Here is a 17,303-nt window from a genome sequence, read left to right on the forward strand (position 1 = left end):
TGGCTCTTTGGCTTTTGCTTGTGCCGTAGACATGTATTAGCTGCCGCTTGCTTGCTTGTTTGTCAGAATCGAGCCCTGTGATGTTTTGCCCTCTGATGATAATTCTGTCTTTTTCTTGTTCCTTTCCTGTCTTTACTCTCTTCTACACGTCCCGACCCGTCCCCATTTCCTCCACCCCCCTTCCCTGTGGTCTTATTGGAGCAGGGAATTCCTCACAGTGTCATGCAACCTTTACCAAAGCGACCTGCGCTTGAGAAAGCCAACGGTGCCACGAGCATGTTCAGTACTGGCATGCTCCAGTACCAGCAGGCTTTGGCCAACATGCAGTTTCAGCAGCAAGCTGCCTTTATTCCGTCAGGTAGGGCTTCTCGTCAACCCTGACAACTCCTTCATCTCACCTTTGACCTTTCTAAACCATAAGGGATGCACAAAGACATGGGATAACTTTTTTTTATTTTTTTATTTTTTTAAAGAGACAGGGTTCCCACAGCCATACCAAAAAATATATAAAATAGTATATAAAAATAGTAACAGAGTAGGTTGCTTTTTATTTAGTAATATACAATAGTAAAATATAATATGTATATAGGTATGTTGTATATATAATATAATTGTGTACATAACATAGTGTAGTATGGTATAATTTAGTATAATAATATTTTAATATAGTATATTCTAATACTTTACAATTTATATATATATATATATATATATATATATATATATATATATATATATATCAGAGTATGTAGTATGTAGTAATACTCTAACTAATAATTTTATAAATATAGTATAACACCGTATAGTATAATATAATTTATCATAAAACAGATAATACAGAAAATAAATACAATAATATACAAGTATTTCTTTAAATAGTATAAATGTTCTACTACTTTATAATTACTATATACACACATTTATATATAGTATATACTGTATGTATATAATACAATAATTATATTATAATATTATGCCAATGATTGTCATTATAATACTATAAATGTTAAAATACAGTATATATCATATAAATATAGAGTATAGTATTGTATAATATACTATACCATACTGTACATACTATTATATCATACGATAGATAGATAGATAGATAGATAGATAGATAGATAGATAGATAGATAGATAGATAGATAGATAGATAGATGGTGGTGAAGGTGGAAAAGTCATAGAAAACCATTTGGTCAAAAGGTGTGGGAACCTTGCAATTTATACACAGTAAACTGAGAAGTAAGAAATGGGGCTGTCTGTCAGTTTCTCTGTATCACCTCATCATTGTATCACATTTCTACTCTGGAACATACCTGTAGTTGAGCTCATGGCTTTCACTGCGAAATACAGTTGCCAATAACCCTGGGATGCCTCTCAGTCATACTAACGTCTGCTATGATGACTGTCACACATACACAAGTTTCTGTGAGCTCACAAATACATGTGCTCCCTTCCTGAGTTCACAGTTTTATCAACTAATCGGTCTCTTATGGACATCATGCTGTATCACTGTAATGATTATTGTCTTCCTTTAATTATGATTTCTTCACTCTAACCAACCTTGTGATGGGCTGTTGTGATTCTTCTCCCTTTCCAATCCACTTCCTGTTGCAATGCATGATGGGCAGGCTCAATATTGTGCATGACCCCTGCAGCAAGCGTGGGTAGGTTTCTAGACTTCCTCCTCTTAGTTGTTCTCAGGCCCACAAAATTCGGCATTGATAAGTGGGCATCTCTGTGAGCGCTTCATTTACGAAGCATCTGTGATTTGAAGTTAAAGTCAACATGAAACGCCATCTGCAGCACTGTTTACTTCAGGCGGCTGAAAAAGAATCTTTGCATCAACATGCACCAATGCATTATTCAAAATTAGATTATTGTATTGTTATTATAAAATTTTGATTTCATGTTGACTTTAAATACAAACAAATATGGTTTATTTCAGCTGTAAGTTGAGTATTTGAGTTGTAATTATAGCATTTTGTGTATCATTTTGTGGGTTTTGGTGGCTTTTTAAAGAGATATTTCACCTAAAAATGAAAATTCTGTAATTTACTCACATTCATGAAAAACAAAAGTAGGGATTTTGAGTAATCTTGCTGTGCAAGTTTAAAAATGCGGAATGGAGAATGACATTTGAGTGTTTTTTTAAAGAATAACAACCTAAAATGTTTTAATATATTATATATAATATTTGATCTTATATAATTATATAATAATTTATATAACAATAATAAAAAGAATAATAAGAAATATGATATAATATTAAATATTGATCCATTTTTAATCATATTTCTTATAATAATATAAATATATAGTGTATATAAATATATATATATATATTATAGTCTAATTTTATAAATATAGTATAACAGTACAGTATGGTATAATTTATCATAATAATATAAATATTATAGTACAACAATTACTGTACAATTTATATATGTATGCACTTTGTTTAATAATGTACTTTTGTAAAATATAATCAATATTTGATCATTATTAATTTATTATAGAAATTATAGTGCACATACACACACACACACACATATATATATATATATATATATATATATATATATATATATATATATATATATATATATATATATATATATATATACACACATACTAGTATAACTTTACACATAGTATAATATTATAATATGTAATATTTAAGTTTGTAATTCTGGAATAACCTGAAAGTGAATAATAACAATGGCAAAATTTCCATTTTTGGGTGAACTATTCCTTTAACTCCTCACACTGAATTAAACACTTTGTAGTTGATACTGTTTTTCACTGCAGTTGTTTGTGGCTCAGATAATCAGTGTTGAGCATGATGTTCAAGTAACAGAAAATACGACAAGGGTTAAATGTTAAAGTAGTACATGGAAGCCGAAACCTAAATGCAAAGTTTATGAGATGCCATGCCTTTGTTTCCTTCTCCTTGTAGCTCTTGATGTGTTGGCTCATATGACACTTTACCTGCCCTTATGTCTTCTTTAGAACAATCTCTCTTGCCACCACTTTTGGTTTGCCGTTTGCTGAAATCACCTTCGATGCTCACTTTTCTTTCCATACCCCTCTGTGTCCACTCACTCATCATGTTTGTGCACCTGTTGGCCACACTCCCTGTATGTGTGCTTATACCATTTTCCCTCTGAAAAGTTCCCATGATGCACGGCGCTTCCCCGGCCGCTGTGTCCGCAGCAACCACATCTGCCACAAGTGTTCCCTTCGCATCTGCATCAGCCAATCAGGTTTGCTCTATTATGGCCTCTTCTCTCTCTCTCTCTCACACACACACACACACATACACACACCCTCTCTACCTTTCTCTTTCTGTCTGATGGATGTTTCTGAGTGCCGGGGGGCCCTTTATAGTGATCTCTCCCCCTTGTTGGCCTACACAGGTTTTTTGATAAGTCATACACTTTTTGTGGTACTTCCAACAACAGATTCACTGTGAAAATGTTTATTTGACCTGTAATTTTCTCACTGCATACATTGGCTGCGAAAAACAAGAGAATGCACTGTGAAGACAAAGCTATGCATAAGTAAACTGCGTTGTTTGAAGTATCTTCTGTACAGGTTTTATGCGCAAAATGCACTAGAAACTAGTCTGAAATTGCCTGAGCGCTGTAAAAATGGTGTAAAAAATGTAATTGAAGCACAAGAAAAAACTGACATTTCTATTAAAGCACCGTTACAGTAGCATTTCTTGTTATATTTGACGGTTCTAAATAGCATTTTAATATTGTTTTTTTTGTCCTTTTTTATTTTGAGGACTCTTCTCTATCAAAGCTGACTACCAACGAATACATGCAATTGGTATGTATGAGAGGTAGTTTTTCTTAGTCTTTTGCTTCAGGTACATCTTTGCCGGCTGTGATGGATAAATTATTTCATTATTTCCCCACTTCACTTTGTTGTTTTGCTGATCAAGAAACAAAAAGAATATCCATCAGCTTAAATACTGCTCATATGAACGCTATCGTGTGTCCTTGTAATCGATACAGACCAGCGTTACAGGCCGCAATGACAAAATAGTCAAATTATACGATTTTTTTTTTAAAATGGGTGAGGTTCTCCGTGGTTTGAAACATTAGATGTTAGTAGAGACTATAAAGCAGCTTTTCGAATACCTTCAGTTATTGAAATAAAAAGTGAAGGTCAACAAGTTGGAAAAATGGAATGTGCATGGGAATCCACTGACTTCTCCCTGCCTCACTTGAGAAGGATTTATACTAATAAGCAATGGTTCATCGTTTTCTTGAATGGCATTTCTTAATTTGTGTTGTGTTTGACTCATTCTCTTCTTAACTGTCATGGGGAGGGAGTGAGGGTGAGGGAGAATATTTTAGTCTTTGAAATGATTTTTGTAAAAATAAAGGTCATAATGAATCTTGTTTCATGCATATTTTTTTTCTCTGTTCATCTTCAGATTCCAATAATATCTGCAGAGCATCTGACTAGTCACAAGTACTTGACGCAGATGTAGTTCCAGTCCACAACAGTAAGTGATTTTAATTGAAATTTTCCAGAACCTGCTGGCTTTGTGCCCTGCCTGTCTGAGAAATTTAAATGTAATTGTTTGATTTAAAGCAAAACCTCACCCAGTTTTGGCCATTATTTGCTCTCATGTCATTCCAAACCCATGTGTGGTTGTTTTTTCAAAAGAACATAAAAGGAAAATTCTGAAAAGTTATCAAAAGTTTGCTCCAAAACAGAAACCTGTGACAGTTTGATTACAAACATATGGACCACTTTTATGAGACCTTTTTGTAATGAAGATGACATAGTAACTGTGTGTCATTCTGAAGAAGTTAATAATCTCCAATAAGGAAACTATAGCACCTAAAGCGCAAGTTTCAGCCTGTTCATCACACAAAACTATTATATGACTTCAGAACACTTAATGCATAATTACACAGCTTAGTTAAAGGGATAGTACACCTAAAAATGAACATTCTGTCATCATTTACTCACCCTCAAGTTGTTCCAAACCTGTATGAGATTGTTTCTTCTGTTAAACACAAAAGAAGATGTTTTGGAGAATGTCGGTAATCATCAAACAACTGACGATAGCCATGGACTTCCAAAGTACAGAAAAGATAACTATGGAAGTCAGTGGCTACAGTCAACTGTTTGGTTTTGGTCGCCAACATTCTCCAAAATATCTTCTTTTATTCCTGCCCTGACACAGCATTAAACTGTGTAAAGACACCTAATTGCCATTTCAGGTGCTTCTCATAGAACACAATTTGATGTCAAATGAATGACTTTTATGCACTTTTTTAAAACTTGTCATTGTATGGACGAGAATGTTTCAACATTCTAAATAATAACAGAATTGTCACATTCGCTTGAACTCTCACTTTAATACTTATTATTCTCAAGTGTTCTAAACATGCACTTTTTCTACTTTTCCACAGATCAAAGGAATGTGCTGTTGCTCTGGACAAAAGGCAAACAAACAAAATTCAAAAATTTTACGTCAAGATCACCGCCGGATAGAATATAGTATGAAGATTAGAATTTGGTCATACATGATGGTAGGGTTTTACTGAGGTGAAACTGAATGTCCTTCCACATGATGTGTAGAATTTGAGTGAACTGCATCATTATGTCAGACAGGACGGCATTTTTACTCTCAAGCCGGATTAGTAGGAAAAGTGATTTTCATGTCTGGCTCGACACCGTTTTGGCATGTTAGTAGACCAAGAGATATTTTTTGTGATTCACACCTTGATTTTCTTTCCTCGAAATTTGTCTGAAGGTTTACAAAGTTACAAAAAGTGCACCTTGAATTGAAAAGTGAATCGAACATCGTCGATATGGCACAAAACATCCAGCAAAATAATTCAATGTATGTATCTTTAGTTCTGGCTTCTAGTCAAACTAGATTGTAAGCGCAGAGTCGAGATGGACGGATGAATGTTTTGGGTGGAAACCGATCACCTGAGACCTTTCAAAAGCACATTCTTGCAAGCTTTATGTACCATAACCACCGGCTGAATACCAGACACCGATCTAGAGTGTTATATCAACAGTGTTATTATGTTTACCAGAGATTAATGTTTTTTACAGCGCTTGTTTTTATACATAATTTCACAAGTGTGTGGGTTTTTTATGAAACGTGCCATTTTTATTTGTCGATCATCCATTAGGCCTTGTAGAACTATGAAGCCTTTTTGACTCCTACGAGAACAGGGTTGCCTTGTTCCTAATGCCCTGTTTCTTTATATTGCCTTGATCGAGAGAATGTCGCGTTAGAAGGTATTCGAGAGTCACGTTAGGAGAACGTCAAGGTAGCGTAGGTTCGGCAGTCACGCTTGGAAACGAGCGACTGCGTTCCAGTCTTCGCCGTAACGGTGCGAGGACTCTAAAATGCTGGAAAAGCACTGCTTGAGTATTTGGTTACAGATTGTGAGTTCGAGACTAGGTACACGGAAAGAAGAAGAGGTTAGTGTTGGGTCAGGGTTTGTCTTCAGTTCTCATCTGTGTTGATTTTGAGTTGTTTTCGATTATATTTCGCGACCGCTGGATGACGTAAAAGAGGAACGGAGAATATACATTTTTAACATTAAGTTGTGCCAAAGTCTTTTTTCCTCTTTTTATGTTTTTATTTAAATGTGTTTTGACTGGGTATACTGATCACGGAAGGTGAATAATTTGTATAGCTTCGTTTTACGTGCAAGGCTGCTTGTAAACCAGGAAACAGACGTTCACATCAAGGTACCCAAGGGTACAACTCGCGAGGGTTTTAGCATCACAACCAGACTCAAGATGAAATGAATGAATCCGAGTTCACTTGAGTCTGCATTTCAGCCTGGTTTAGGTGCACAGACTTGAAAGGATGCACGCCATTGTCGTTTCCTCACTAAAGCCTTATATTTCAGTGTTTGAACCCACGCAAACATTCTCTCAATCACAAACGGGAAATTACAGCGGATGAGATTTTATTCTTCACACTTATTTTACGTGCATATTAATCATGTTACACTTAATGTTCACTCTGTTTCAAAGCCTTTGTTAGAAATATATTGTGTTGTTAGCATATAAAGGTTTTTTTTTTTTGTATTCGACAATATTGTCATAGAACTGTTTTAGAATGTAGGAAATGAAATATTGTTTTTCTTACTGTCACTTTCTTTTACATCACGTTAAGTTCATAATGTTTAGCGAGTAGTGTTGTATTCTTAATTCTTCATGTTAGTTTTCATGGTAGAATGTTTGAAATTTCAAGGATTTTGGTTTTGATTTTGTTGAACAAAATGTTTTATCTTGTCTTAAAATAGAGTGAAAACGACAGAAAGAGAGTTTATTTGTAGCTATGGTAAGGTTGATATTTTAACCCTTTATTTTGTGTCGAATCAAGACCACGTCTACATTTAGCTGGTTAAAGTATCAATTGTACATGCTAGAGAAAAAGAAGTTATTTTCTACTGTATGCATTTCAGAATTTAAAAAAAATCGTCTTGTAATATTTCAAAAAAAAAAAAAAAAAAAAAACATCCCTCAACGTCAGGCCAAAATGAGCAGCAACTTGTCTCCAGAGATTTCTGAATATTTAAAGATGTAAAACAAAGGAGGGAGGTCACAGGGTCGAGGGTCGGGCCTCGAGCTGCAAACGAGAGAGAGAGCCATAACTTAAGGGACGAAGGTTGACTTTTTGCACTTCTGTACATAGTCAATATAAAGAAAAGAAAAGGAACATGTATAATATTGAGATCTTATTTTGAATAATAAAAGATTCTATAACTATGAGAAATTTTCTTAGGATAATTTAAGAATTAGAGTAATAGTCCAGCTAACAAATGATGCTTGCAGAAATATGGCACAGCTCTTTTATTATCATTTCCGCCCATCACATTCAGAAAAAAAGAAAGAAATAAAAATAAAGCTCCGCGTTGCCTGCATACAGTACCGACACGTACCGAGAGTCTCAAAAATTGGCAGTACACTCCGCCTCGTCATGATTTCCACTGTGGGGAATTGGTTTTGTTTACAAATAGATACTTCACCTTCAAAAACACAGTATTTGTCATATGATGGACATAAATAACTGCATGAAGAAGAAAAATTAACAGAGTAAAATTTTCATAATAGATAAGTACGTAGATAAGTTAATTTCTCACAGTACCGTAACTATCATTGCCACAGCATAGTGTAAATCAAGTATCTCGATCGATATCTGAGCCTGAATTGAGGCACGTTCACCAATAATCCATCTGAGTATAACCGTAAGAACAGTACAGTTATTAATAAAAAGGCCTTCAAACCGACTCTAGATGCTAGCAAAAGACGTCCACTTAACACACGACAACAGAAAAATCGCTTTGTTACTTGGTAATGTGCCTTCAGCAGGAAAAGGACACCAACCACACACACAAAAAAACAAACAAAATGAATGTAACTGTCAAATCCTCCGCTGAGGTCAGCGTTTTACTCATTTGAGGTTGCTGCACAAGAGCTATTAAACCAAAGCATCACTTTCCTTCACTAAACGCAATGCCTAAAAGCTGGTCGGCCGTTGCAGACGGCGAAACCACAGGTGGTCCTGCCTGCTGAAAGCACTTGCTTGGATGCTTAACGCCCTCCATGGAATCTTACACCTGCCCTTTGCTTATAGTTGCTGTAAGATATTGTGCTGCATTCTAAAAGACTTGTTTTATGCACATTTATTATTGTTAGAATTGACTCTTACTGTTATGAGTAAAAAAAAAATCTTAATAAAACAAAATGGATTTGCTCAAATGGTGTCTGTGTGGTGTTTCACTTTTTCTTTTTTTTCTATAAGGAGGGCCAACAGTTTCAAAGGGAGTTCATATTTATATATAATGTCACAACATTTTGTAGGCTTTCTTCTCTGGATATTGAACTCCACGTTATATATGTGGGACCATACTGCTCAAAAGGTTAAATATTAAATTTGTGGCCTCTTGCTTTGGCTGATTGGCTTTCAAAATAAAATATAGGAGAAATATATTGAGAAAGCATATTCAGGCATCCTTCCACTATTGTAACTCTCCAACAAAACATGTATAGAATATAGTCAAAAAAAGGCTTAACACTTTGTTGTTGAATGAGGATAAATGGAAGTAGTTATCAAATTAGTAATAATATAACATTTTATGTAATTGTCATTTTTAAATTTCATGGAATTTGAAGCTGAACTATTTTGTGATAGTAGTATATTCTTGCATAGAATGAAAGTTCTAATTACCTAAACATTCCTTATGGCTCCATAGGAAGGAAGACACTCGATCTAAAGCCATTTCACACTTTTAGGAGCCCTCAAAAATGGTCACTGGCAAAGCATCTTGTATATTACACTCAGAAATAAAGGTACCTGGGGCAGTACCTTTTCAAAAGGTACACTTTTGTACCTATTAGCTTCAAATATGCACACTACAAATATGTATCTTTAAGGTACCAAAACGGACCCTTTAGTTACAAACATGTACCTTTTGAAAAGGTACTGCCCCAGTGACAGCTTTTGTACCTTTATTTCTGAGTGTATATGTGAAATATTCGTTTTTATCTTCATGATCCATATGTTGCTTGCAAAACATATAGTCAGACTACACATGTTTTTGAATGACTGTCAATGGAGAAGGATGCTCTTTGCTGTCAGATCAGATGATGTAGTTTTGACATCTACCAGCAGGCGTCATGATAATATAATATGCTTTTGTTGTGACAGGTAATGACTCCTCTGTTGTGAAGGCACATTTGCTGTTGAAATGGCCAGTTAATATCAGACTAGCCCTTATGAGCCTTAGGAAAGTGCACACAGTTTTCAGTTGTGTTTATTTATTTTTTAATGGCATAAACACTATTCTGTCTATTGTTATCAGGACACTAAAGAAATAGGATTTTTTTTCCAAGTGGTTTCTCAACCATAGCAGCCAATTATGAATTAAATCACTTAACCAGGAAAGCACTAAATATATGAATTCAGACATTAAGATCCTTGTCGCAAAACAGGCCACCCCATCCCTTCTTACAAGTGCACTGAAAGGGTTGTTCGCAGGTGCCATGTAGGCACCCTGGGTAAAGTACGCATTCATCACAGCGGGGGCCCTGCCACCCGATAAAGCACTTGCACTGACCGGGGGCCTCACAATAACCATGTTCCTCACTACATCCAGATAAGCAGATAGCTGTTAAAAATGAGAGGGAGAGAAATCAGGAAATTAGAATAAATGTGCATCATATTCAAAAAACAATACAAAAGATTACTATTCTTGCTTGTTATTGCATAATTAGATTTGACCAAATGGAAAAAATATATATATATATAAATAAATATGTGCGGCTTTTATAGCATATCAACGTTACGAAAGAAAAAGAAAAAAAAATCACTTACGCTCTGCACAATAATCGCCTTTCCATTCAGGTAAGCAAATTCTGTTGCCAGTGTCGTCACAGGTAAAGTGACCGAAAGGGTCATCCCGTGAACGGCAGAAATCAGAGCAGTCATCTCCATAGTAGAATTCATCGCACACTACACGGTAGGAAAAGCGTAGCTCACTTTGCTCTCCTAGATGCTCTCCAAGGGACCATTTCTGACCAATATTAAGATTTATATTGGTGGCAAAGTGGCCAATCATATTGTTTAGTTTCTCTGAAAATAAATCATAATGTATAAATAATTTTTTTTTTTTTAATTGGTATTTAAATAAAATACAAAAATAAGAGGTATAGGCCTACCTGTTGGCTGATCATTGGAGGACTCTGCATTCCTTGCTTCAATTATCACCGAGACTGTTCCCTGTAATGACAGAAATTGTTCTTGAACCTCCGTTATCCATTGAATTAGACACGCTGCAAATTTCCAAAACCTTGCCCTCCAAAAGACACGCGCAAACCCTTGGGTGACCTTCTGAGATGAATCACGGGAGCATAAGTGCCTCATTTTAGTGTTACAGCTAAGAATAACCAACTTAACTTTAGTAGTGTTACGGATGACACCGGGCCACAGTGCAATTTTCACTAAGTTCCGTATCAAGACTGTTGTCAGAGAATCACGTGATCAGTGACAAACGAAGCTTGGCTTTCTGTCCAGTTTGGCTTGTAGTAATGTAGGTTATAAATCCAGAGATGACTATCTTTACTTTTGACTTCTTCAGTTTTGGCCTTTTTGTGGCTTGACATTCCTCTTTGGTGTCATGGAAGAAACAAAGCTTTCTGAAACGTTTCGAGATGTGATGCCTTTTATGGAGGGCTTGGTTAATTAGGCCCAAGAGGCTATTACTAAGGCTAACTCTACCCTTGTATTAAACAAATGTGTCATTAAAATTGTAGGCCTACGACAAATTTTTGAAAATATCACATAAAAACCATACAGACACTGTTTTTTGTTTAACAGAGATCACCTTCTATCAGTGAACCATTGAAATTTTGAAACATGACAAAGCCTTGTTTACTGAAATCACGTGACTTTGGCATTTTGACACGCACTCTTGGTTTAAAACAAATGATTCAAAAAAGAGTGTTTTGAAAGTGCCCATCACTAATAAGGAGGTAGTATTTGTTTTCAAAATCATATACTAAATATACACTATATGCTCAGTATGTACTAAAATGGCACTTGCAAGAAAAAAATAATCACACTCAAGTATTTCCTGGCTTTATGGCTGCTGTAAATGTTACGAATTAGCAGAGGACACTGTTGTCAATACTCCAAGGCTCTGAATCTTTTCCTGGCAGAATCGAGGGAAGGCCTAAGAGCTTCATGAGTCTTTTCCCTATTATTATTGTATACTATTTTGATGTTAGTTGCCAAAAGCAGCAGTTGCAACATAATATCCTCACATGACAATCTGACTCTCTCTGGATTCCTGCTTCCCATATATGGGCTGCCTTAAAAACCGGCAAAATGATATACCAGCAGAAAACAGATCAAAGTCTTCTGACTGGACAAACAAAAATGTCACATTAGGCGTAACTGAGAAAGATGTGATTATTTCAGGATCTATTTGAGTGATATCTGTGACTTAATGACATTTGTTGTGTTCCATATCATAAAATTGCTTATATTACACTTACAGTCATGCTATACATGTTATAACTGTTATTATTAATCTTTAATGTTCACTCTTGAGCTACTCACCAGCCAATTTAAGTTAAAGGGCACAGTTATTGGTGCACTAGTGGAGATGGAGCTCTGGTCTGAGCTGAACGTTTCTGTCAGTCCAGTGCCATTTGAACATGCCAGTCTATATGATATGACGTCCTGCGTGTAGTTCAGGCAAACACGGAAAAAAACCTGACAGTCTCTGGACTGTTTGCACACACTGCTGCTGGTAGTTGTTGTGAAAGATTGCACTTTCAACTCAAACACAGCAGAGGATTTGACCTATAAAAATAATAAGATGATGTGTCAGTACGACACATTTAGGCTAGTGGTTACAACGCTTATTCAAGCAAGAGATTACATTCAAATAATTATTAAATCAAATACTCACCAGTTGCATTGATATCAAAACTAAGAAGCATGTTGATAAAAGCTGAGCCATTTTGAATCGTATTGTCTGAAAGCAGACTGTGACAATATTCTAATATGAAACTAAATAGAAATTAAAATGTAAACTGAGTGGAATATCAAATGTATTAATATTGGCTTGACAGGAACTCACAAAGTAAAGACGAACCCATTTCCAGCTCCAGAACGTAGAGTGCTTGTTTAAATAGGGACCTCAGAGTGGGAGTAGTGTGCTATGCAAATGAGGTCGACTCAAACCTCTCTGTACATTGAACATTAAACATCATCTGTGCGTATACATAGTATTAGATGTGTAAATATTTTTTTAGAAGTGTCAGTTTTTTCTGCGAACACTAATCAATCAGTATTTTTTTTTTTTTTTTTAGCAAACTCTCCACATTAAAACTTTGGTTATGACGTGGCTTTATTTGATGAATGAAATTTGTTTTAAAAAGCTTAAAAATATATGTGCTATCACAGAACAACTGCTAACTACTTAAAATGAAAACAGTTCAAAGTGGAAATTTACTCATGCCATCAAGACTGGTCTTTGCTGGACTTGTTAACTGCAAGTAGCCACTCTATTCCCCCAGACAACTGGACATTTTTATTCACTGTATTTACATCCATATCAAATGGACAGGAATCTGATGGAGAGAAAAAGAAAACAAATTATTATTGGAGAATGTTTTACAAGAAAATACTATTTCAGCCTTTGTTTAAAATATCACATTTGATTCAGTGAGTTATTTGTCCTTTCTTTGTAATTATTTGTGAAAATGTTTCCCTACTAAACTCTTAAAGCTTCTCAACATCTTAAAGACTGATAGAAGACCTAAAGATAAAGTGTCTCCTTAGCACAACGCAAAGGTTGTTTTTAGGACTTGCATTGCAGGAATTCCTCCCTAGTCTTGTGATCATTGATGAGAATAATGTTGATGTATGTTATTAAAGATATAAACAAACATAGAATAATTTTTACAAAAAATATATCTGCATTATGTAATGTAAGATATATTTCTGGAAGCAAATGAGCTTTTGACAGCTCTAGAGGAATAAAATCCAATAAATATTCAAAAACAAGCAGCACTGTGACGATTATAGACATCTCTTTGGGGTTTACGCTTGACAGATTCGTAATCTAAAGGTTTTCCTGGCGTTAGACTCACAGCTCCAGCTTCTTAAGAAACAAGACATAAATGGATCTTATTACCTGTCTGTACAGTTAAAGGTGCCATAGAATGGAAAATGTATTTACCTTGGCATAGTTGAATAATAACAGTTCTGTACATGGAAATGACATACCGTGAGCCTCAAACACCATTGTTTCCTCCTTCTTATGTAAATCTCGTGAATAAAAAAGACCACTGAAAAATAGGCGAATCAGAACATAACACCGACTGTGATGTAACAGTTGGGATCACTAATAGTTACGCCCCCAACATTTACATATACCCGCCCATGTTCTATGCCAGCCGCCAGCCGAACCATCAGAAGTTCTGCAGGTATTGTGAGGAAATAAGCAAGGACAACAGTGAAAATGGCAGATCATGGAAATGAATGTTATGTTCCAGGCTGTGCAGGGGGTGTGAAGTGCAGGGATGGGTTTGTGTGTATTCAGAAAGGCACGGAAAGCAAATAACGTGTTCTAAAATAACTCAAGCCACTCAAGATTTCTCAAGATTTCACTTACCACAAAAACAGAGTAAGGAGAGATGACTGAGGATGATGGCGAATGATTTGCAGATCCTGAGCACCACTGACAAGCACCTGATCTTGTAAAATATGTGGTAAGTACTGCTGCTCCATAGTATAAACAGAGTTCGTGCGATCGCGAATCTCGAAAGCGAAAGTGAAAGTAAAAAGCAGTTTCAGTGCCCCGCATATTAATAGCGGCTCCCTGATGCCCGCATGTTATTGACAGTATAATTACCCAATGATATAACTGCGCGAGAAAGTATTGAAATATATATTTTCCTCCCTGTGTTTCCCTCCTGCTGTGTGAGCTACTGAAATGAGCTTCACTGTGAAACAGCCAATCAGAGCAGAGCTCAACATTATTATTCAAGACCCTTCCAAATAGGGTCATTCTAGGGAGAAATCCTAGGGTTGTAAATGCACATGTAAATTTTTGCCCTTACCTAAGCCATATACCTTCTATGTAGATATCAGAGAACAATTTAAAATATTGTATCAATGCATTCTATGGCACCTTTAAATCATTATATAATAAGAACATTTTATGTTGTTTTACTAGTCTAACTATAGGTTAAAGCTGAGAAAGAGCTCTGTACTGATATGACAGCTGTTTTGTTAGTCACCTGTAGGAAATGGATGTGATTGTCTTGGTGTGAAAACTGCTCCAGCTCAGCATCTCTCCTCTTTAGATTCTCAATCTCCTGCTCCAGTCGCTCCAAGAGTGCTTCAGCTCGTCTCACTTCAGCTATTACTCGATCTCTGATCATCTGTATCACCTCAGATTGGCTTCTCTCAATGGAGCGGTTCAGTTCAGTAAAGATCCTCTCACTGTCCTCCACTGCCGCCTGTGCGGAGCGCTGTTACGACACACAGACAATCAGACCGTTCACGCAGACCAACCTGTTAAATGCATATGGGCTTCAGTGGGACCAGATTCTATATCCTTAGATCTGCCAGAAGTTTCTTTTCTTCTCTTCTCAAAACTCACTTTGTAAGTGTTCACAGCCTCTCTCAGCCCCTGGAACACCTTGTATCTCTCTTGGATTCTCTCCTGGAACTTACTCTGTGTCTCCTTCAAAGTTTTCTGTATAAAAATAAAATAACTGTTCTCAGAAATATAGATGCACATAATAAGTGTATAAAATCCAATCAATTCTTCATTTTGAAAAGAAGTTTGGAAAGATATGTTACTTATGTTACATATAATTAGATCCTTACAGGGTCTAATTTTCATTAAGCCATGTGAAATGTCAGGAAAAATAGATTATCAGTGTAGTTCTCAAATAAAGAATATTTATCAATGTCCTCATTTGTTAACCACATTTGTGCATCAATGAGCATTTGTTGTACAGTTCATTAATTAATTCATAAACATGATGAGATTTTAATTTGACTCATTTTGAATAAATAGTATGGTATTAAATGTTCAAAATATTGTAGTAATGGTTGTATTTTGATAGTGTTATTGATTTTACAAATGCTTTTAACCCTGGAATTGTGCAAATATCAAACAGGACAGGATTTTTTAACAAACCCAGAGAAGGCATGTTTCTTCTTTCAGAAACTCATAACACACCACTGGTTTAGGTCATACCTGTTTCTCTTTCTCTTTACAGCTTTGTATTTTCTCCCCGTGCAGACATCACGCTCCACATCTCCAGGTCCAGTATAACTCATGACGAGCTGTTTGAACTTTGGTCTTCTTCAGTTTCTCCACCATTTCAGCAAACACCACATTCTTGTTTAAAGCAGGTCTTGGAGTGAAGGTGTCACATCTCACAGGGGAGCACGGGAACCAGGAACGAGAAGACAAGGAATTAGCAACACGGGAGTTTAATATATAGACAGGAACACAGATCACAGGTAGGGTAGACACTTACGTAGACACTTAAAGACCGACAAACACTAACTGAAAGGACTGGGGTTTATAAAGACAAGACAATCAGTGAACTAAGGAGACACACCTGGCATCAAATTAAACAATCAAGGGGAGACAGAAACTAGGTCACAGGGCACACATGGGGAGCAAAACACACACAAGACAGTCCAGGGACGTGACATTACTCCCCCCTCCCGGAAGGTGCGTCCTCGCACCGTGGAACAACAGAGGGGGGGGGAAACGGGTGGGAACCATGGCGGAGGCTCAGGAGGAGGACGGACCACCGGGAGGAGGTCGGCAGACAGAGACCAGGGAGGCAACGAAGGAGGGAGGAGCCAGGGAAGAGACAGGAGGGACCCGGAGCAGGAGGAGCCTGGCCGGACCCAGGCCACAGCCATGATGATGGCCACGGTGGAGCCGACGGAGGGAGGAGCCATGGAGGAGGAATGGCCTCCGACTCCAGGGGCCGACCAACGCGGCGGAGCAGGTGGTGGAGGAGCCCGAGGCGGAGACGGAGAGCCGACGAGCCAGGGAATGCCGAGGATCCGGGGGCCAAGGTGGAGCAGAGTGCTCTGGCGACGAGGCGAAGGCGGAGCTCGGAGATCCGCGGCGGAGCCGGAGCGACTGAGGACCAAGGTGGAGCTGGCGGGAGGAAGGAGCCCAACTGAGCCGGTGGGATGGAGCGACGAGGTGCAGCCGGAGGAGCGGAGTCCTGAGGCGATGGCGGGTCGACGCCCGACCAAGGCGGAGCCGGAGGGACGAGGGAGCCTGGTGGAGCTGGAGGATCGACGGGTGACGGTGGAGGCGAGGGAGCTAGGAGCCGAGGTGGAGCCGCTGGGTCAACGGGCCGAGGCAGAGTCCGGGCCGAGGAGGTTGGAGGCGGAGGTGAGGGATACTCCAGCCCCGGCGATGCTGGAGGATGGCAGTCCTGTGGGGCTCGCACCGTATTGATGGTGGGCTGAGGGCGAGCAGAGGGGCTGCCAGACGACAGCGGTGGTGGAGGAGGCAGGAGCGGGTGGGAGGGTGGGCATTTGCGAGGGGCCGGCACTGGGGGGGCGCTCTTGAAGCGCGGACACTTGGGGGCGCTCTGGCAGCGCTGGAGACAGGGAGGCGCTCTTGCAGCGCTGGAGACAGGGAGGCGCTCTTGCAGCGCTGAGACAGGGAGGCGCCTTGCAGCGCTGGAGACAGGGAGGCGCTCTTGCAGCGCTGGAGACAGGGAGGCGC

General features: G+C 38.0%; 2 protein-coding genes across 16 annotated transcripts in view; one reads left to right on the forward strand and one right to left on the reverse strand.

Moving 5' to 3' along the window:
• The window catches only part of mbnl1 (muscleblind-like splicing regulator 1), a 69,054-nt gene extending 60,285 nt beyond the window's left edge, over positions 1 to 8,769 (forward strand). For 6 of the 14 annotated variants that reach the window (XM_058758702.1, XM_058758764.1, XM_058758719.1 and 3 more), the window contains 6 exons: positions 205 to 358; positions 1,635 to 1,670; positions 3,178 to 3,269; positions 3,796 to 3,840; positions 4,454 to 4,525; positions 5,445 to 8,769. In XM_058758702.1, the coding sequence (XP_058614685.1) occupies positions 205 to 358; positions 1,635 to 1,670; positions 3,178 to 3,269; positions 3,796 to 3,840; positions 4,454 to 4,510 (384 nt within the window). In that variant the 3' untranslated portion in view covers positions 4,511 to 4,525; positions 5,445 to 8,769. The remainder of the gene's footprint in view (positions 1 to 204; positions 359 to 1,634; positions 1,671 to 3,177; positions 3,270 to 3,795; positions 3,841 to 4,453; positions 4,526 to 5,444) is intronic. The other 8 variants (XM_058758757.1, XM_058758798.1, XM_058758750.1 and 5 more) reach the window with 6 other exon arrangements.
• On the reverse strand, positions 7,473 to 16,457 carry LOC131529232 (delta-like protein C). Of its 2 annotated transcripts, XM_058758853.1 has the most exons (9): positions 15,795 to 16,457; positions 15,189 to 15,284; positions 14,824 to 15,057; positions 12,657 to 13,149; positions 12,486 to 12,562; positions 12,131 to 12,376; positions 10,729 to 10,789; positions 10,385 to 10,642; positions 7,473 to 10,178 (listed from the first exon to the last, which is right to left on the reverse strand). In XM_058758853.1, the coding sequence occupies exons 4-9, from the start codon at positions 12,673 to 12,675 to the stop codon at positions 9,973 to 9,975; spliced, it is 867 nt and encodes a 288-aa protein (XP_058614836.1). In that variant the 5' UTR covers positions 12,676 to 13,149; positions 14,824 to 15,057; positions 15,189 to 15,284; positions 15,795 to 16,457; the 3' UTR covers positions 7,473 to 9,972. The 2 variants fall into 2 exon arrangements, with proteins under 2 accessions (XP_058614836.1, XP_058614842.1); XM_058758859.1 differs by having other exon boundaries at positions 12,486 to 13,149; positions 15,795 to 16,456.
• Between the last annotated feature and the right edge of the window lie 846 nt (positions 16,458 to 17,303).

This window comes from Onychostoma macrolepis, chromosome 02 (genome assembly GCF_012432095.1).
Source record: "Onychostoma macrolepis isolate SWU-2019 chromosome 02, ASM1243209v1, whole genome shotgun sequence".
Taxonomy (NCBI): domain Eukaryota; kingdom Metazoa; phylum Chordata; class Actinopteri; order Cypriniformes; family Cyprinidae; genus Onychostoma; species Onychostoma macrolepis.

Coding starts and splice junctions, on each gene's coding strand:
- LOC131529232 (XM_058758853.1), bottom strand. Junction 10,790..12,130: donor CCTTTAACTTAAATTGGCTG/GTGAGTAGCTCA, acceptor CTGTCATTACAG/GGAACAGTCTCGGTGATAAT. Junction 10,179..10,384: donor AGGCGATTATTGTGCAGAGC/GTAAGTGATTTT, acceptor CATTTTTAACAG/CTATCTGCTTATCTGGATGT.